General features: G+C 59.0%; 1 protein-coding gene across 11 annotated transcripts; it reads left to right on the top strand.

Annotated features, from left to right (window-relative positions):
- The first annotated feature begins 3,644 nt into the window (after window positions 1–3,644).
- Window positions 3,645–20,124, top strand: UBE2I (ubiquitin conjugating enzyme E2 I). Of its 11 annotated transcripts, XM_063797604.1 has the most exons (8): window positions 4,396–4,563; window positions 7,138–7,394; window positions 8,800–8,876; window positions 9,073–9,156; window positions 10,434–10,506; window positions 14,951–15,060; window positions 15,215–15,294; window positions 19,504–20,124. In XM_063797604.1, exons 3-8 carry the CDS (start codon window positions 8,811–8,813, stop codon window positions 19,565–19,567), a joined length of 477 nt encoding a protein of 158 aa, XP_063653674.1. In that variant the 5' UTR covers window positions 4,396–4,563; window positions 7,138–7,394; window positions 8,800–8,810; the 3' UTR covers window positions 19,568–20,124. The 11 variants fall into 11 exon arrangements, with proteins under 11 accessions (XP_063653676.1, XP_009428330.1, XP_063653675.1 ...); XM_063797606.1 differs by lacking the exons at window positions 4,396–4,563; window positions 7,138–7,394 and adding an exon at window positions 3,645–4,061; XM_063797605.1 differs by lacking the exons at window positions 4,396–4,563; window positions 7,138–7,394 and adding an exon at window positions 3,775–4,209.
- Window positions 20,125–20,414: the final 290 nt, after the last annotated feature.

Here is a 20,414-nt window from a genome sequence, read left to right on the forward strand (position 1 = left end):
ACAGACGCCTGCCACCATGCTCAGCTAATTTTTGTATTTTTAGTAGAGATGGGGTTCCACCATGTTGGCCAGGCTGGTCTTGAACTCCTAACCTCAGGTGATCCACCTGCCTCAGCCTACCAAAGTGCTGGGATTACAGGCGTGAGCCACCGCGCCCGGCCCTCCAGAGCCATTTTCTTATTGATGTAGGGATTTTCTGTATCCCAGACTTTTTTGTTATTTTTTTGAGACGAAGCTCATTCTGTCCCCCAGGCTGGAGTGCAGTGGTGCAATCTCAGCTCACTGCAACCTTCGCCTGCCGGGTTCAAGCGATTCTTGTGCCTCAGCCTCCCCAGGAGCTGGGGTGGTGTGCACAACCATACCCAGCTAACTTTAGTATTTTTTAGTAGAGACGGGGTTTCACCATGTTGTCCAGGCTGGTCTCGAACTTCTGACCTCAAGTGATCTGCCCACCTCAGCTTCCCAAAGTGCTGGGATTACAGGCGTGAGCCACCGCGCCCAGCCTATTATCCTGGATATTAACTCCTTCTCAGATATGTGATTTTTTTTTTCTTTTTCTTTTTAAATGGAGTCTCGTTCTGTCGCCCAAGCTGGAGTGCAGTGATGCCATCTCGGCTCACTGCAACCTCTGCCTCCCATGTTTAGGAGATTCTCCTGCCTCAGCCTTCGAAGTAGCTGGAATTACAGGCGTGCACCACCACACCCAACTAATTTTTGCATTTTTAGTAGAGACAGGGTTTCACCATGTTGGGCAGGCTGGTCTCAAACTCCTGAGCTCGAGCGATCTGCCCTACTCAGCCTCCCAAAGTCCTGGGATTACCGGCGTGAGCCACCGCGCCTGGCCTGAGGCTGACTTTTGAGCTGGTTTTTGTGCGTGCTCCGGGGTAAGGGTCCACCTTCACTCTACTGCAGAGGCCCTTATTCCTCTGGGGGAATCGGCCCTCAGTGAAGAGGCCTCTGCTCTCAAACCCCTGTGCAGAGCCTGGCCCCAGCAGGCCCCGGAGGGGGCACCCAGGGCACTGGAGGTCCCGCCCTACCGCAGGCAGCTCCGCATCACACTTCCTGCTCCCCTCCCAAGGGGACCGGGGCAAAGGTGGGCGCGTGCCTGGCACAGTCAGCCACAAGCCTTGCCCAGGATCTTATAGTTACTGATTCAAACCCCCCACCCTCTCCAAGCCTCAGTTTCTCCTTTGTCCCCAGGGAGCTGGACCCAACAAGTCCCCTCTCCTTGAAAACGTGTGCCAGGTGCAGGCTGCTCAAAGGACACTTCTGGGCTGAGGATGCACAACTGAGGGAGCCTCTTCCCTCCCCCACCTGCTCCATGCCCCTCACCCCCACCTGCTCCATGCCCCTCACCCCTACCTGCTCCATGTCCCTCAGCCTCACCTGCCACAGCCTCCCCAAACCCCAGCCCCTCCTGGCACTACTTCCCACCAAGACAGGAATTCTCTGAGTGCCTGAGCCATGTCTCCTCAATCCCTCACCACAGACACACAGGGAACCAGGGCCTTGTCTTACTTCTCCTGTTCCACAACCTTCTATGGCTCCCATGGCCCACAGGTTCAGGCCCAGGCCCTCCCCAGCCACACACCACATCCAGTCGGTCTCCCCAAGCCCCACTCATGACAAGCCCCCCACCTCACCAGCCCTGCCCTCTCTGTGCCTGAGGCTGCAGCGGGATCCACCGAGGCCCGTGGCTGTCTTGCTTTTCTTCAGCCACGGCTTTTACTGGCTGACGCCTCCCCACACAGCCCTGTGCTGGCATCTTCGCCAGAAAGATGGCGTTGGAACCTTAGCTTATGTCAGGAAGCCAAAGGGCCATATCCCTCTGCCAGGCTTGCCCAGGGGGCTGGTTAAGAATGCAGATTTCAGCTGGGCGTGGTGGTCCACACCTGTAATCCCAGCACTTTGGGAGGCCGAGGTGGGCAGATCACTTGAAGTCAGGAGTTTGAGACCAGCCTAGCCAACACGGTGAAACCCCGTCTCTATTAAAAATACAAAAATTAGCCGGGTGTGGTGGTGCATGCCTGTAATCCCAGCTACTCGGGAGGCTGAGGCAGGAGGATCGCTTGAACTCAGGAGGTGGAGGTTGCAGTAAGCCAAGATGGCGCCACTGCACTCTAGCCTGGGCAACACAGTGAGACTCCATCTCACAAAAAAGAGGAAAAAAAAAAAGCAGATTCCCAGGACCTCAAGGCTGGGGGCTGGGACAGCAGGTGTCTAGACAGGCCACGGAGGCTCTGAGCCTGGGAGTTGCAGCCAGGCCAGGCCCCTGCTGGTCTTGGTGGGACAGGGCGGTGCGTGGCTTCCAGGGACTGGATTCTGGGGGAGGCCGCCCCTGCTGCCCTGGACCCACATCCCCACGGCTGCGCCTCCCAGGCAGGCAGACCCGGGGTGTGTGGCTGCCCCTCCTGCTGCAGGTGCCTGCCAGGGAAATGCCCGCTGGGGACCCTGTGGGAGGTGGTGGGGGAATGAGTGAGGGAGGGAGGGAGTGAATGAGTGAGGGAGGGAATGAGTGAGTGAGGGAGGGAATTAATGCATGAGTGAGGGAGGAAATGAATGAATGAGGGAGGAAGGGAATGAGTGAGGGAGGGAATGAATGAGTGAGGGAGGGAATGAGTGAGGGAGGGAATGAATGAGGGAGGGAATGAATGAGGGAGGGAATGAATGAATGAGGGAGAGGGAGGGAATGAGGGAGGGAGGCAATGAGTGAGGGATGGAATAAATGAGTAAGGGAGGGAATGAGTGAGGGAGGGAGGGAATGAATGAATGAGGGAGGGAGTGAATGAATGAGTGAGGGAGGAAGTGAATGAGGGAGGAAGGGAATGAGTGAGGGATGGAATGAATAAGGGAGAGAATCAGTGAGGGAGGGAGGGAATGAATGAGTGAGGGAGGGAATGAGTGAGGGAGGCAGGGAATGAATGAGGGAGGGTGGGAATGAATGAGTGAGGGAGGGAATGAATGAATGAGGGAGGGAGGGAATGAGGGAGGGAGGGAATGAATGAATGAGGGAGGGAATGAACGAATGAGGGAGGGAATGAATGAGGGAGGAATGAGTGAGGGAGGGAATGAGTTTGTGAGAGTGGGAATGAGTGAGGGAGGGAGGGAATGAATGAATGAGAGAGGAAATGAGTGAGGGAGGGAATGAGTGAGTGAGGGAAGGAATGAATGAGTGATGGAGGGAATGAATGAATCAGTGAGGGAGGGAATCAGTGAGGGAGGGAATGAGTGAGTGAGGGAGGGAGGGAATGAATGAGGGAGGGAGGGAATGAGTGAGGGAGGGAATGAGTGAGTGAGGGAGGGAATGAGTAAGTGGGAATGAATGAGTAAGTGAGGGAGGGAATGAGTGAGGGAGGGAAGGAATGATTGAGTGATGGAGGGATCGAATGAATGAGGGAGGGAGGGAATTAGTGAGTGAGGGAGGGAATTAGTGAGTGAGGGAGGGAATGACGGAGTAGGGGAGGGAATGAATGAATGAGTGAGGGAGGGAATGAATGAATGTGGTCACTCCCCGCGGTCCCCAAGCACCCGGACACCGTGACCTTGGCTGCGGCCCCGCCGTCGGCGAAATGCGGGCGGGGGGGCCGGGAGAGCCCGGGGGCCAGCACGGTTGCGCGTTGGCGAACGGACTGTCCCGCGCGCTCGCGGGTCTGGGGGCCTTCCGACCCGGTCCTGCTTGTTGCGTGGGCGGGAGGGGGGTCCGGAAGCGCCCCTCCCCCACGGGCTCGCCCCGCCCCCGCCCCCGCCGCTCGCAGTCCCCCACGACCCGCCCGCGCCCCGGCCCAGGGCCAGCCCCCGGATTAGGGAGCATCCACACTTCTCCTCCCGTCGGTCATGCTCGCATTCGGCCTTTTGTACGGGGTCAGCTCATTGGGCGGATGACAAGGTGTCCCCGCCTACCGCCCCGAACTGGCCAATTGCAAGGGGTTTCACAGGGCGCTGAACTCGCGGGAGCGTCACCGTCCTGCGTCGCTTCAGAGGATCCTTAGGCCTCAGTGGTCTTTGGCCCCCGGCCCCAGGACCTGACCCCAAGGAAACCTCTGGGACCTGTGGCTGGAGAGGTGACCGCCAGACATCCGGGGAGCCTTTGGAGATCTCGGCTTCCTTTTTCCCCCGCTGCTTGCCGGCGTGTCCTCGGATGGACGCGGGCACCCCGAAGGGGAGTTTACAGACGCTCCCTCACCTCGGGGACGCGGCTCCTTTAAGGGCGTAGGTGTCCAGGGCGCCGCCTGACTGGAAAGTCGCCCCCCGGCCGGGCTCCTGGGGCGGACCCGGGGCGCGGGCGCGCGGCGGCTGGGCGCGGGCAACGGGGAGCGCTCGGCGGCGCGGGAGGCGCTCGGGGCCGGGCGGCAGGAGCGGCGCGCGAGGCAGGCGTGCAGAGGGCAGCCCCGCGTTAGGCCCCGCCCCGCGCGCCCCGCCCGCGCCAGGGTCCTCGGAGCTGCTCTGGCTGCGCGCGGAGCGGGCTCCGGAGGGAAGTCCCGAGACAAAGGGAAGCGCCGCCGCCGCCGCCCCGCTCGGTCCTCCACCTGTCCGTTACGCTCGCCGGGGCTGCGGCCGCCCGAGGTGAGCGCGTGCGGGGGCCGGGCCGGGGCCGCGGGGCGGGGGTCGGGCCGAGGCCTCTACTCCTGTTGGGCCCGGGCCCCCGACTGCCCCGCGCCCCGCCCCGCCGAGCCGGGCCCCGCGCCGCGGCCGAGCTTTCCGGGGAGCCCGAGAGGCCCCGCGCTCGGCGCCGGCTCGGTCCGCGCTGCTGGCGCCGCTGGGCTGCGGCCCGAGCGGCCGGGCCGCCGCAGGCCTTCGGGGCCGGGGCTCCCCCACTTCGCCCCCGAGGTGCGCCTGGCGCGGGGCCGGGGCAGCCACCTGCAGCCGGGGCCCCGCGAGGCCGCGCCTTCCTCCTGCGCGGGGAGCGGCTTCCGGGGTCACGGTCGCCCCGCGGACGGATAGGATGGGCCGCGGGGGGAGAGTCTTGGATTGCAACATCGCTGGCTCGCGGGGGTGGGGGCCGGCGAGCGGGCTTGTTTTCGGTGTCTTAAAACCAAAACAAGTGTAAGTTTTCTTGTGCCTCTGAAGATGCTCCGCTGGCGCTCGCTGGGGACCTGAACGTGAGCGCCTCGCTGGAGGGGGAGTTTTATTCTGTTTTGGACATCTCTTTTTATCGGTTGAAAGTAGTTGGTTCTGGTAGTTAACGTGCGTAGGAGGAATGTAAGGGAATGATTAGTTGAGCTTGTGATCGTGGCCTGTAGTCACGCTTGAATCGCAGAATGAAGTGGTTTTGTTTGTATAATTGGAAGTTACGCTTAGTTTCTTTGTTTGCAAAGTGCCTGTCTTTGGGGAGTTCGGTTTGTTTCCTCTTACAGGACCTACCCCAAGTGTTTCTTGCTTTTCAAGAAACGTTGCCTTTGGGTAGAGAACCTATGCAACGGAAGACGGGACGGATCCTGTGTTTGCCCTGATTGCTCATTCAGAGAGGTCCGTTCCCTAGGCCACTGGGTGATTGCTGGTGTGCGCTTGTGTGGTGTCTCAGGGTTTGGGATCTTGCTTCAGAAACATCCTCGGGGCCTGGGGCAGATCAGGTGCAGCCAGGTAAGCGTCTCCCGACTGCAGGTGCTTGGGTCTTGCAGAAGGGAATACCTCCCCAAGCCTGGGAGAGTTTGCATTTGGGTGCAGGAGGGCCTTTAAAGGCTTCTTGTGCCAGCCTGTCGTGGCGACCACCCGTTGTGGAGATGAGTGCGGTGGAGTTGTGGGAGGTGAGTGCTTTGCTCACCCTCAGCCAGGAAGTTGCTCTGAAGTTGGTGCTGTCAACCAGCAGAGCAAGGCGGTGATCCGAGAAGCTAAAGCTCAGCCGGTTGCGGGCGCCCAGCAGGAGGACAGAAGGCAGACTTTCGGGCCGCTCCTGGAGTGCCCGGCCCTGTCCCCGTTGCTGCAGTGTCTGGGCCTTGCCTGGCTCTAATAGATGAGGGTTGTTTTTGTCTTTGCATCATAAAAGTTTCTTGCTCTGAAGCGTCTAGTAACTACTAGCCGTTCACTAAGTGCCTATCTGTGAATTTGGAAGGGCAAATTCGATTTTCAGCGGGTTTTTGAATGCTTGATCTGTGTTGTGATTACATTGTAACAGATTGGCCGCTTTCTCCAGAAGGCCAGTAGGAGGAGGTGCAGGGGGAGGGGCCTGGCTTCTGTCTGGGACACGGTGGGTGTGCACCTGTGGCTCCTTGCCCTGACGGTGCAGTGCCTGTGAGACCACCCCATGGTGCTGAGTGCTTTGGGGCAGGGGACACAACAGCAGCAGCCAGGTCTTGGCAGGCGGTCTCGCAGGACCACCCCTCACGACTTCTCACACCTGACACAGCAATAGCTAGGTGCTGGGACGGGGGCCTCTAGGCGGCTCTGTCCAGTCCTCAGCAGGAGGGCTGCCTGTGGCAGGGTCCCAGGCCTGTCTGGCTTCTCTGCGGCCTGGCCTTGCCTGGCTGTGAGGATAGCCTTGCCCATGGTCCTTCAGTGTCTGGAGCACTGGCCTGAGGCTTCAGAGACCTGCCTGATGCCTGGCCTCGCTCAGACCCCGGGCACCTGGGAGGTCGTGCCTCCTTGAAATGGCCACTCGCCAGGCTGCTTTGCACCGCACCGGGCACAGGCTGCGGCCACTCAGGAAGCCCATCCTGGGGCTGGGGAAGCGAGAGCTGTGAGTCCTCAAGTCGCAGCTGGGCTGTTCCACGTGGGAGTGGAGGGTGGAGAAACGTGTGGAGTTTCAGAGTCCAGCCCAGTGCGGAGACAGCCTTGAAACCGTGGTTGGCGGGCGGTCCACTCCGCTCTGGGCTCGAACCCTGCCTGCCCCTAGCTGTGCCCCCCACTTTCTCCCTGTCTGGCCCCTGGCTCCCCTCCCCCCTCACTTAGAGGAGGGCATGGGGAAGGGCAAACGGTCCAGAGGGCGGGCGGCCTGCGGGCTCCTCTGCATCGTGTGAGGAGGGCGTGGGGAAGGACATCGCGGTGGGGCCTGGTTTGGGGCTGCCTCCAGCCCGGGCTGCCTGTCTTGGACTTAGTTGTGGACCTGGAGGCCAGTGCCCGGGTGGCCCCTGTCACCCTCTCGCTGTGACGCCAGCGCCTGCTGACTGGAGGACCCAGGTTCCTTCGCCTGCTTTTTCTCAGGCTGCCCTGAGGATCTGTGTTTGGTGAAAAGGAGCCAAATTCACCTGCAGGGCAGGTGGCTCTAGCAGCTTCAGAAGCCTGGTGCCCTGGCGACACTGGACCTGCCTGGGCTTCCTTGATCCCAACCCCACCCCCGATTTCTGCTCTGCTGACTCGGGAAGTCATCGTGCCACCCAGAACCTGAGTGCGGGCCTCTCAGAGCTCCTTCGTCCGTGGGTCTGCTGGGGACTGGGCCTTGTCTCCCTAACGAGTGCCAGGTGAGGCTGCGGCGGCTCCGACGCAGGTGGAGCTGCTGACCTGGCCCCTTCCTGCGGCTGCGAGGTGTGTGAGGTTCGTGGGCCTCCACAGGTGCGGGCGCCATCCAGGTCCCCAGGGCCCTTGTGGCTATTCTAGGACAGCCCAAGCCGTAGTAGGGACGGCCCCCCACAGCTTAGAAGACCTGGCTCAGTCCCCCAGCTTTGTAGAGGTGGCCCTTGTTTGGTGTTGAGATATCAGACTTGGGGGTAGTAGCTTCAGTGTTCCCATGGACTTTGAAAACCAGCACACACTTAGGTTTGAATTCTTGGGCAAGTTTTGTACCTTGAGTGCTGTTTTTCGTGGGTAAAGGTGGCCACCAGTAGGGTGACAGTTGAGGGTGGCATTGAGGCTGCTGGCCCTGTCTACCTGGTGTCCCCAGTGACAGTGCTGGCCGACAGGCTCCCGCCGAGAACGCAAAGGCGAAGGTGCCAAGCCCCCGAGGTCCCGTGCAGATGTGTGGAGCTGGAATCTGGCATGTGTGCCGCTGCCTCTGATCAGGGACCTGGTCCCCTACCCCATGCTCCTGCCTTGCCCTGTAGGACCCGTCTGTCCCCTGAAGCCATAGGGACATGGTAGTGGCTGCAAGGTCTGGGAAGGGTGTCCCCGTGGAGGGCTCCTCTCTCAGTGAGGCTGAGCCTCTGCCCTGTGGTACTTGTTCTGCTCTGTCTTCAACATGGTGAAACCCCATCTCTACTAAAAATACAAAAATTAGCTGGGCGTGGTGGCGCACGCCTGTAGTCTCAGCTACTCCGGAGGCTGAGGCAGGAGAATTGCTTGAACTCAGGAGGCGGAGGTTGCAGTGAGCCGAGATCATGCCACTGCATTCCAGCCTGAGCAATAGAATGAGACTCTGTCTCAAAAAAAAAAAAAAAAAAAAGAATAACAGGTGTCCCCCTGGCCCAGCCTGAATCTCAGTTCTGAGCGCCTGATACTAAGGCAGGGACCCAGCACCCCATCTGGGGCCCCAGCCCTGCCTAGTCCCCACCTGATGGTATGGTGAGGACCCTGCCATGTCAGCCACCGCAGGGTGGCAGCTACCCCCCAGCCGCAGCGGCCCAGCCTCTGAACATCTGTCTCCTCACCTTGGAGCAGAGGCCGCAGCCTGTGTCGCAGACCGGGGCTGGGTTGGGGCCATGGGGAAGGGGTCCTACCTGCCCCCGCCTCCCGGTGATCTGGGCGCCGCTCACAAGGCCTCCCCTGGTAGACCCCGGGGGTCGGACGACGGCTTGCAAGAAGAGAGTCCCTGCTGGGCCAGGCCACCGTATGTTAGGAGCAAGCCTGCCTGCTGCGGGCCACGTGCGCGTGCTGGGGTGGCAGGAGCCCGCTCGCCTCTCCTGACCCCGTGCTCTGCCTCCTGTGTTCCAGGGACTTTGAACATGTCGGGGATCGCCCTCAGCAGACTTGCCCAGGAGAGGAAAGCGTGGAGGAAAGACCACCCATTTGTAAGGAGGGCTTCATTTCTGTGTGCAGTGCCGCGGACAGGCCCCCTCGGCTGAAACCGTGCCCTCCCTACTGGGAGGGAGCTGGTCGCGTGCCTGGGCCGGGCCGGTGGGACTCGCAGGCCGGTTCTTGGTGGTTTTGGTCAAACTAGATGCCGCCACGCTGATGTGCTTTTGTGGTTGTTTTCTTTTCTCTCAGGGTTTCGTGGCCGTCCCAACAAAAAATCCCGATGGCACGATGAACCTCATGAACTGGGAGTGCGCCATTCCAGGAAAGAAAGGGGTAAGGGGCGCTGCCGGCCTCCTGCCTCTCGGGGCTCAGCAGATGCGTGCGGCAGTGCCATGGGGATACTCCGCTCAGATCCCTGCCGTCCGCGACAGCCACCCTTGTCACAGGCCGCGGTCAACAGCTCAGATCCCCAGCTGTGGCCCGGCCCCCGCCCCGTGAGGACTTGAGCTCAGAAGGTGGTGCTGGCAAGGTTGGGGTGACAGCTGTGTCCCTACCGAGGGCATTTCTGGTTGAGAAGGAAGCAGGCTGGGCCTGGCCGGGCACAGGGCTGAGCTGTGGCAGAGGGGAAGGGGCTCTGGTGTGTGTTGGGAGCAGGCCTGAGAGGCGGGCAGCCTTTGCGTGCTGGAACCTGGGATTCTGCTGTGTCCTTCCAGGTGTGGCTCAGGTCGCGGGAGCTGGGTTTGCAGGAGAGCCACCCCGGCCTAAAACCGTCTACTGGAGAACCTCCTGGGGCACAGGGACTGGCGGCAGCCACCTAGGATGCCTGCTTGGGGCCCCGTGTGTCTGTGGCAAGCAGGGCGGCCCATATGCCTGTCCTCTTTGCCCGGCTCACATGAAGTGCTTGGCCAGGGACTCCAGGCCAGCGTGCACAAAAGGTTCATGCTCATGGACTCTGAAGGAAGGAGAGATCCCTGAGGTGTTGGTCCTGCCCGAGGCCTTGCTCCCTCTGGCCCATGCCAGCCTCTGGATTTCGCTCTGAAACTCAAAGCAGCTCCGGCCCCCTGAGCTGAGCAGTCCCAGCAGGACTCAGCTTTGCCCGAGACAGAATGTGGCTTGGATTTGTCACTTGTCTGAGGCTCTGCTGAGAACGTCCCTTGCCCTTCATGTTACGGCGAGGCAGGTGCGCGCGCGGCCCCAAGGAAGACGGGAGTGGTGTCGGGTTGTGGGGTGGCAAAGGCGCCTCATCCAGGCGGGACCTGGGGCAGGGGCTTGCAGAACACCCTGGGGTGAGGGCACGGGTGTGCTCTTGGCGCTGCCGGCCCCAGTGTGCGGCGTTCGTCGCCCCCCAGCCCAGCCCCCGACCCCCGTCTCCTCCTCTCCTTTCCAGGAGGGCCTTTCCGACTCACCCTCTGGGCATGGCAGAGGTCCTGACCGCCCCCTTGGTGGGGCTGGTCCAGGCTTCAGGCTGGTTTGGGAGCCGCCTCTGTCGGGCCTCGGGCCCCCGGTGTCCTGGCAGTCCTGGAGATTGTGTCCTAGAAGCGAGCCCCTTCGTCCTGGGCCGGCCTGAGGCAGGCAAGCAGCCCATCTCACCACGGTTTATTTCCCCACAGACTCCGTGGGAAGGAGGCTTGTTTAAACTACGGATGCTTTTCAAAGATGATTATCCGTCTTCGCCACCAAAATGTAAGTAGCTCACTGTTCAGTGTCGTGGAAGTCGGCCTGTTCCTGCGGGGATTGGAGTCCTCTCCAGAGAGGTCCGTGGCTGTGGCTGTGGCGCCCTGGTCCGGGCGATCCATGGAGCTGGGAGGGAGTGAGATCACAGATTTGGAGGTCGGCTTTGATTCCTGATCCCCGCCTCAGGCTGCAGATGCGAGTCTGTTTCCAGCTCCAGGGGTGGGCGGTGCACGTAATAGACGTAGTCTCTCATCCCAGCTAATTGGCTGGGAAGCTCCAGAGTCCTGTGCGGGGAGGGGCTGTGAGATCCAGGCTGGAGCTCCTGGGCTAGGAGTGCCTGGACCCTCCGTGGTTGTTGGCGATGAAGACAGGATTTGGTGCCCACAAGACCCCAGCCCTGGATGGGATGGACGTGCAGAAGCGCCACCACTCAGAGTCTCACCGGAGGGTTTATCTTGCCCCACCTCACTGCTCTTCCTGTGGGCTCTCGCAGTCTCTCCCACCCGGGGCTGCGTCTGCAGCGGGGCAGGCAGAGAGCAGGGGAGCAGCAGAGAAGGCGTGAGAAGAAAGGGCTGACGCCAGGTTCGACATTGAGCCTACAGCTAAGTTAGTGATCTCAGTCAGATCAGCAAAACTCAGGAGAGGGAGGAGAGGGCCGCCACGTCCCTGCCGTCCCATAGCTGGAAATCGGCAGGCCCTTTCTGTGGTGAGTTCCACGCGTTAACAAGTGCCCAGTACCTAGACAGTGCCTGGCCACGGTGAAGCGAGAGCGCTGTGTAAAAGCTTCCCCTGCAATTGTCACTCAAGACACACAAGTGTTTTCCACAGTGGCAGCGACCAGAGGAGCTTGAGGACTGCTGAAAGCACCACCTGGCCGAGACTTGCTTCATTTTGCATTGTCCTTTGCTGTTTGATTTTTTTTTTTTAAACCATGAGCAGGTATTACATAAGATGACTTATTTTAATTAAGAAAAATATAAGAATGAGACAAAGTAGCTGCTTTCATTGATTCTGTTCAACCGTTTATTGGAATTCCAAGCAAATGCAGCAAGACAAGAAAAAGAAGTCACAACGGAAGAGGTGGGGAGGAAGGCCAGGACAACAGCTCAGTAAAGCTGAGGTGCAAGGCTGGGCACGGTGGCTCACACCTGGAATCCCAGCACTTTTGGAGGCCGAGGTGGGAGGATCACCTGAGGTGAAGACCAGCCTGGACAACATGGTGAAACCCTGTCTCTACTATAAAAAAAAAAAAAAAAAAAAATTAGCGGATGTGGTGGTGGGTGCCTTTAATCCCAGCTGGTCGAGAGGCTGAGGCAGGAGAAGCGCTTGAATCCAGGAGGGGGGTGCAGTGAGCCGAGATCGCGCCATTACACTCCAGCCTGGGCAGCAGAGCAAGACCCTGTCTCAAAAAAAAAAAAGAAAAAAGAAAAGTAGCACAGGACCTGGTAAAGGAAACAAAGCTAAATAATAAATATAAAAATGAAGTAGAGATTGAGGTACACAAATCTGCTTTTATATCATTTCAGCGAGCAAGGTTTTAAAACCGCCATTTATAGTAGCATGAAATACGTTGGAATAAATGCAATAAAAGATTGGTTCAGGACCTCTGTACCGAAAACTGTAGAATATTCCAAGGGAAACCAAGGCCGGCCTGAGCGGTAGCTGAGCTCTGCCCCGTGTTTGGAGGGGAACACACGACGTTGTACAGACAGCCCTTCTCTCCAGGCTCGTCTGCAGATTCCGTGTGACCCCAGCTGGAGTCAAGCACATCTTGTTGGAAACTGTCCCATGGACTCAGGAAATGCAGAAACGCGGAGGCCTTGGCTTCTTGGTGGGGTGGCGAGACCCAGGCTGAGGCTCCGTGGGTGCAGAGCACACCCACTCACCCCCCGCCAGACCTGCCACGGGACACGGTGATGGAGACTGCAGGATTGCTGAGAAGACGGGCAGGCAGACCCGCGGACAGAACGAGGAGTCCGGAGGCCACGCGTGTGGTGGTTTGGGCTGTGACATCCTGAGGGATATTCCAGCAGGAGAGACGAGCTCTGCCTCCCACCATAGAGAAACAGCTTCCAGATGGATTGTGGTGCCCAAGCAGGACAGCGTGGAGAGGAAGACCCGGGATGGTGTCCGTGAGCCCTGGGCAGGCAGGGATCTCTTCACCAGGGATGCAGTGAAGTGCTGGCCGGAGGGAGATTGACGAGTTGACTAAGTTGAAATTAAGAATCTCTCTTTATCATAAAGACTGCAGTTGGCGCCGGGCAGGAGGGCACACTACAGTGTATGTACGTACCTCAGCCCTCACCCTGAATCTACCAAGAGCTCCTGGGAATCAGTAAGAAGGCAGCCATGACGTCCAGCGTGTCCCTCACAGGAAAGGCCTCCACCCAGCCAGCAAATGCGGCAGGGATGCCTGGCTTTGCCAAAGAGTGAAAGCCTCCCCAGTGGGATCTGCCGTAGCGCACAGGGGAGCAGACGGAGCCGCGACGCAGGGCTGCGGGAGCCTCAGCCACCGCTGGAGAGAGCGGATGTTCTGAACGTTTCCCCTGGACGCTGCCTGCCACACCAGTGGAAGCCGAGCTCATGCTGTAGGACCTGGCTGTTCACTCGAGTCAGTCGAGATTCACAGAAGCACATACATGTGTCCACCAGAGGCACAGATGGGTGCCGGTGTCACCCCCACTGGCCCCAGCCCACACATCCTAGGATGACAGGTAGGGAAGAGTGAAGAGGCCACATGATGCCTGGCGGACAGTCCAGACAGGAGGGCACCCCCTTTGTGTTCCTTCTGTGAAGCGCGGGAGCGGCCAAGCCAGAGGCCACGAGGAAGTAGGAGGCAGCCTCTACCTTGGGAGGGACAGGTGGACCTGGCAGTGCTGGCGTCCAGCATCTGTGCCTTTCTGCGGGTAAGTTGTGATTGGCAGAAGAAACGAGATTGAGAATCAGATTCAATTGAAATTAGGCAATTTTTGTTTTTGCCAAAAGATTCCCTTAGAAGAGGAAAAGGGCGGGCCGGGCGCGTTGGCTCACACCTGTGATCCCTGCACTTCGGGAGGCCAAGGCAGGTGAATCACTTAAGGTCAGGAGTTTGAGACCAGCCTGACCAACAGTGGAGGAACCCCGGTTCTAATAAAATAGAAAAATTGGCCAAGCTTGATGGCGGGTGCCTGTAACCTCAGCTACTCTGGAGGCCAAGGTGAGGCGGGAGAATCACTTGAGCCCGGGAGGTGAAGGCTGCAGTTAGCCGAGATCCAGCCTGGGCAACACAGTGAAACTCCATGTCAAAAAAGCAAAAAGTCAAGCCCCAAGCAGAAGAGCTTACAGGGGTAAGACGTATCGCTTGAGGAACTTCTCCGAAGCAGTTGCCAGGAAGCAGCCTGGGCCGAAAGGGGCGCTCAGCGGTCACCAGCAGGCGCAGCGTAGCACCACGGAGTGGCCGCCGTGCACCTCACCCGGTGGCTGGAATCCGCCAGCGACGCAGCCTGCGTGAGCAGCCTGGAAGCAGCACGGCTTGAGGGCCAACGCCGTGACCCCACATTCCACAGCAGCGCGCTCACACGTGTTCGCACTCAGGACTGCCACGCAGCTGCTGGTGTCGCCCGTGAGCTCCTGCGGTGTGGGATGGTCGCAGTGTGGGACGGTCTGCGGTGGTGTCTTCGCGTTCCCCAGGGAGTGTGCCCTGTGCATCTCCATGGTACCTGAAGTCCAGGAAGCTGCCCGCGGATGTTGGAGTTGGGATTACGGGGCAGATGCAGTGGTCGGTAGGAGTGGGTGTTCTGGGAAGCTGTAGGTGTTCGTGGCGCGTTGGCTTTCTGGTAATTCCTCCGGCTGCACTAGACATGCCTCACTGTGTGTCCTTCCGTAGCGTTGAGAGAGAAGAGGGAGGATGCCCAGGTAAAAGATGGGAAATAGCCTAGAATATCAACTGTGATGGTCCCTGGTGGGGCTAATGGTGGCAAACTTTTCTGCTTTTTTGTAAAGAAATAACACAGGGTCCTAAAAGCCCGTGTATCCTGGAAGCAGAGGGTCTGCGTCGGAACAGCCGACTCTGGAAGGGCCTTGGCTATGTCCCTGGATGTCTCCTCCAGCTCCTCCCATCTCCCCTGAGTCTGGCCCAGCTGGGAAGGATGTGGGGGCCACAGGTTAAGTGGCCACCTTGGGGCCTGTGTTCCCAGACTGCCTGGCTGTGCCGGGAGTTCTGTCCCGGGAGAGACACAGCTTCGTCTCAGCTGCGGCCGTGTCCCCAAGGCTCTGTTCCCTGCGTGCAAAGGTGGATATGTCTTCCTTTAGTCTCCTCATGGCCACAATTTAATTTTTTTGAAAAGTTTTTGGCCAAATAACCTGGCTACCAACCCGGGGCTCCAGTGTTGGGAGGAGGGTGATGAGGGGAAGGACGTGACTCTGGGACAGTGCCTGCCTTCAAAAAGTGCTTCCTTTCTTCCTCTTCCTGCAGGTAAATTCGAACCACCATTATTTCACCCGAATGTGTACCCTTCGGGGACAGTGTGCCTGTCCATCTTAGAGGAGGACAAGGACTGGAGGCCAGCCATCACAATCAAACAGGTACGGGGCCTCCGCCGCCGGCACGGGCAGGGCTGCCTTAGTCTCCCCTCCGGACACGTGGGTCTGCGGTCATTCTCTGTGGCTGAGGCCGAGTCTCACGGTGTCTCCCTTTCAAACTGCTCACACCCGTCTTGTGTTTTTGTCTCTGGCACAGATCCTATTAGGAATACAGGAACTTCTAAATGAACCAAATATCCAAGACCCAGCTCAAGCAGAGGCCTACACAATTTACTGGTTAGTAGCAGCCCTGGCCCCGCTGGTGGCAGCTCCTCCCCGTCCCAGCCAAGGCCGCCTGGCAGGAGGGGAGTGCAGCACACAGGCTCACCCCAGGGACAGCCAGGGTCCGCGCCTCCGGGGGGAAGGTCGGGGGGCATAAACCTGTGGGCAGCAGGCACCGTTGCACACGGTCTGCGGTGGGCATGGATGGCGCCGGAGCCGTGTCCAGGGGAGGGAGCAGGCCAGGTGACAGGGGCTGTCTTGGGCCACTGCCCCAGTGAGTTGTGGCCAGCTAGGAGTGGAAGGACCCTGGGCGTGGGTGCCAGAGGAGGCCATGCTGAGAGGCCTCTCCACAGGCTCAGCCTCCCGTGGACCCCAGCCTCCCGCGCCGCCCTTGCTGCTTGTCCCCATCCCCTCTACAACTTGGTTCCTCCTCTGGGGGGGCCCAGCCCAGCAGAGCTCAGTGACGTGATGCTGTCACACAGGCCCTGGGCTTCCACCCTGTCCCTGTGAGGTGCTGCTGTGGCTAGAAGGGTCCCCGTGGGCCTGGGGTCCTGTCTGCACCGAGGAGGGCCTGGTGTGAGTTAGGATGCAGACGACAGCCAAACAGTGCTGGGGAAAGCAGGGAGGACCCTGCCCTGAGCAGAGGCCACGCGCCCGCCTGTCCTGTTCCCTCTGCAGCTGTTCTGGGCACGTCCATAAGAAGGTGGGTTGGGGCCTCCGACCCCCACTGCTCCACCTGCAGCGTTGAGAAACCCAGCCCCATCTCACCACGGGTCCCCATACCTCCGAGGGGGTCTCCGGGACCCAGAAGGCTCACCTGCAGCCACCCCATACATCCCTGCCACTGTGGGCATCAGAGGCCCTCTCCCTCCAGGGTGCATCTCCTGGTCAGGAGTGGGGAGGCTGAGGGGTCCTGGTTGCCCTAGGCCCAGCCTGCACACGTCGTGAGGAAAAGCACCTGGTTTCGGCCGGGCGCGGTGGCTCACGCTTGTAATCCCAGCACTTTGGGAGGCCGAGGTGGGCGAATCATGCGGTCAGGAGTTCGAGACCAGCCTGGCCAACATGGCGAAACCCTCGTCCGTACTAAAAATACAAAAAATTAGTTGAGCGTGGTGGTGGGTGCCTCTAATCCCAGCTACTCGGGAGGCTGAGACAGGAGAATCACTTGAACCCGGGAGGCGGAAGTTGCAGTGAGCCGAGATCCTGCCACTGCTCTCCAGCCTGGCGACGGTGGGATGCCGTCTAAAAAAAAAAAAAAAAAAAAAGCACGTGGTTTTGGAGAGATGTGTTTCTCCCCAGATGCGGGCCCAGCCCAGGTGTCTGCAAGGTGCCCTCCTTGGTGGCCGAGGGTGGCACAGAGGCCCCAGGCAGGGAGCAAGTATCACAGCAGCCACCCCAGGCTCAGCCTGGCTCCCCTGCATGGTGGTGCACACCTGTAGTCCCAGCTATTTGGGAGGCTGAGGTGGGAGGACTGCTTGAGCCCAGGAGGTTGATGCTGCAGTGAGTTGAGATTGCAGCACCGCGGTCCAGCCTGCGTGACAAAGCGAGACCCTGTCTCAAAAAAAAAACCTCATAGCCGCTCAGTCAGCCAAGCCATTGCTGGAAGTGGCTCGTGGGACGTGGCGTGACCTGGGTTTGTGTGCTGGCCTGCTGTGCCCTAGGAGTCCGTGAAATGCATTCCCTTGGACAGGAAGCCACAGTGCTCATGGGTGTCCACATGGCCCTTGAGGCAGAAAATGTTTTCTTTTTTTTTTTTTTTTGGAAACAGAGTCTCACTCTGTCACCCAGGCTGGAGTGCAGTGGTGTGATCTCAGCTCACTACAACCTCTGCCTCCTGGGTTCAAGTGATTCTCCTGCCTCAGCCTCCCAAGTAGCTGGGATTACAGGCACCCACCACCACACCTGGCTAATTTTTGTATTTTTAGTAAAGACAGTGTTTCACCATGTTGGCCAGGCTGGTCTCGAACTTCTGACCTCAGGTGATCCACCCGCCTCGCCTCCCAAAGTGCCGGGATTATAGGCATGAGCCACCATGCCTGGAAAATGTTTTCTAGGCCAAGTGTGATGGCCCAACGCCTGTAATCCCAATACTTTGGGAGGCCAAGGTGGGCTGATTGCTTGAACTCAGGAGTTCATGACTAGACTGGGCAACACAGTGAGACCCTATCTCTACAAAAAATTAAAAAATTTGCCAGGGGTGGTGGCTCATGCCTGTAATCCCAGCGCTTTGCAAGGCCACTGTGGGAGGGTTGCCTGAGCCCAGGAGCTGGAGACCAGCCTGGGCAACATGGCAAGACCTGCTCTCTTTAAAAAAAAAAAAAAAAAAAAAATTAAGCCGGGGATGGTGGTGCATGCCTGTAGTCCCAGCTATTTGGGAGGCTGAGGTGGGAGGACTGCTTGAGCCCAGGTGATTGATGCTGCAGTGAGCCCAGATTGCAGCCTGGGTGACAAAGTGAGACACTGTCTCAAAACAAACAAAAAAAAAGCATGCCGGGCGCGGTGGCTCACGCCTGTAATCCCAGCACTTTGGGAGGCCAACGTGGGCAGATCACAAGGGCAGGAGATCAAGACCATCCTAGCTAACACGGTGAAACCCCATCTCTAGTAAAAATAAAAAAAATTAGTCGGGCGTGGTGGCGCACACCTGTAACCTCAGCTACTCGGGAGGCTGAGGCAGGAGAATGGCTTGAACCTGGGAGGCGGAGCTTACAGTGAGCCGAGATCACGCCACTGCACTCCAGCCTGGGCAACAGAGCCAGACTCTGTCTCAAAAAAACAAAACAAAACAAAAGGCAAATGTTTTCCTGCCTAGCCCTTAGATGGTCTGCCATCCCCAGCATGGTGTGGGCGTGAGCTCTGTCTGGCCTGCACCCCATTTGCCGACCATCTCCAGAGCTGGGCTGTGGCTCCCATCTGCGGCGTGGGCTGGGCAGGGTTGCAGTCCCCCGCCCCGTGTGACTCTCCCCAGCGTCTCCTGGGCTTGGTGCCTGCTGGGCTGCACTGTACACTTGCGTGCACGTAAACAAACGTTCTTTCTCCTACAAACACCCACTTGAAAAGCACCCTTTGTGAAGCATGTTTGCGGGTTTCAGATCGTTTTTCCTGGGTTTCCTGGAGGCCTTGGACCGTGTTCCTGCCCTGGCAGGTGCCTTTTCTCGGGGCCTCTGCTTGGTCAAGGAAGAGCTGGGACATGTAGCCACCGCCTCTGGTTCCTTCCACGCCCACCCAGCTGAGCTGCTCTGCCCTGGGGCCGGCTGGTGGCCCAAGGAGGGCGCTGGGGTCTGGGCTGCGGTCCAGGCCCTTGGCGTGGGTGGGGGTGGCACCGGTGCTGCTGCCGTCCTGGGCTGTTCCACCATGCAGAGTGAGGCTCAGTGTCTCAGACCAGGTCCAATCCTGGCGAGACTGCCAGGACTGCGACCCCAGGAGCCACCTCCATAAATGTCATGGTGTTCCCCCATCTTCAGGGTCACGCTGTACCCCGTGACCCATCAGCCCCTAGGTGCAGCCTCGGCCGCCCTCCCACCCACCTGTTTTGCCCGGGCAGTGTGTGCCATGCCACTCTCCTGGGCAGCTGTTTGCAGGCTGAGCCTCACTCTACCCAGCTCCAGACCTGTTCGCTGATGCCCCTGCACTGCCCAGCTCGGGCACAACGCCTTCTTAACCAGGCCTGCCTTCCCACACCTTTGCCCCTGCGGCTGAGAGCCTCATGGAAAAACCCTCCAGAAATTGGTGTCTATTTTTGGGAATTAACAAAAACAGTGGCAAGCAGTCAGTGTTTTCAGTTTATTAGGACTGTCCCCAGACCTACAGAAAAGAGAAGCTGCTGATGATTACTAGTTAGGACCAGACTTTTGGCATCGGCAACGATGTTGCAGGCCCTGGCGTGGGCCCCCTGGGGCCTGAGCCCTCCTCGCAGCCCTGCGGGACCCCTCTGTCCCCCTTGAACACCACATTCACCCAGCATGGGTTCCTCTCCTCCCTGCCCTTGTGCCCCCGTCAGACCACAGGACAGTCTCAGCCACGTCAGAGCCAGCATGGGCTCCCCACCACGCAGGCCTCCTTGCTTCTCCGGGCTTCCTGCTTCTGTTACTATGGCGAGCTCCACACTGCCCTCCCCTGGGAGGTCCCATCCTGCAGCCTGGTCTGCCGAGCTGGCTCCGGGGCGAGCGTGAGGGCCAGGCAGCTCAGCCCTCTAACGCGTCTCTTCTCTTTTGACCTCCTCAGCCAAAACAGAGTGGAGTACGAGAAAAGGGTCCGAGCACAAGCCAAGAAGTTTGCGCCCTCATAAGCAGCGACCTTGTGGCATCGTCAAAAGGAAGGGATTGGTTTGGCAAGAACTTGTTTACAACATTTTTGCAAATCTAAAGTTGCTCCATACAATGACTAGTCACCTGGGGGGGTTGGGCGGGCGCCATCTTCCATTGCCGCCGCAGGTGTGCGGTCTCGATTCACTGAATTGCCCGTTTCCATACAGGGTCTCTTCCTTCGGTCTTTTGTATTTTTGATTGTTATGTAAAACTCGCTTTTATTTTAATATTGATGTCAGTATTTCAACTGCTGTAAAATTATAAACTTTTATACTTGGGTAAGTCCCCCAGGGGCGAGTTCCTCGCTCTGGGATGCAGGCATGCTTCTCACCGTGCAGAGCTGCACTTAGCCTCAGCTGGCTGTATGGAAATGCACCCTCCCTCCTGCCGCTCCTCTCTAGAACCTTCTAGAACCTGGGCTGTGCTGCTTTTGAGCCTCAGACCCCAGGGCAGCATCTCGGTTCTGCGCCACTTCCTTTGTGTTTATATGGCGTTTTGTCTGTGTTGCTGTTTAGAGTAAATAAACTGTTTATATAAAGGTTTTGGTTGCATTATCATCATTGAAAGTGAGAGGAGGCGGCCTCCGAGTGCCCGGCCCTCCCCACCCACCTGCAGCCCCACCGCGGGCCAGGACCAGGCTCTCCATCTGCTTCGGATGCACCCAGGCTGTGAGGCTCTGTCTTGCCCTGGATCTTTGTAAACAGGGCTGTGTACAAAGTGCTGCTGAGGTTTCTGTGCTCCCCGCATCTTCGGGCTGTAGAGCGCTGGGCAGCTAAGATCTGCATAGGTCGGGACTGGCGTCGAGACCCTGGCAACTGTGCACCGGTG

Source organism: Pan troglodytes, chromosome 18 (genome assembly GCF_028858775.2).
Source record: "Pan troglodytes isolate AG18354 chromosome 18, NHGRI_mPanTro3-v2.0_pri, whole genome shotgun sequence".
Lineage (NCBI taxonomy): Eukaryota > Metazoa > Chordata > Mammalia > Primates > Hominidae > Pan > Pan troglodytes.

Bases quoted from the DNA above. Each gene is read 5' to 3' on its own strand.
- UBE2I (XM_009430055.5), top strand. From the start codon at position 8,811: ATGTCGGGGATCGCCCTCAGCAGACTTGCCCAGGAGAGGAAAGCGTGG. The intron at 9,157-10,433 runs GTAAGGGGCGCT...ATTTCCCCACAG, and splicing joins CCATTCCAGGAAAGAAAGGG to ACTCCGTGGGAAGGAGGCTT. The intron at 15,061-15,214 runs GTACGGGGCCTC...TCTCTGGCACAG, and splicing joins CAGCCATCACAATCAAACAG to ATCCTATTAGGAATACAGGA.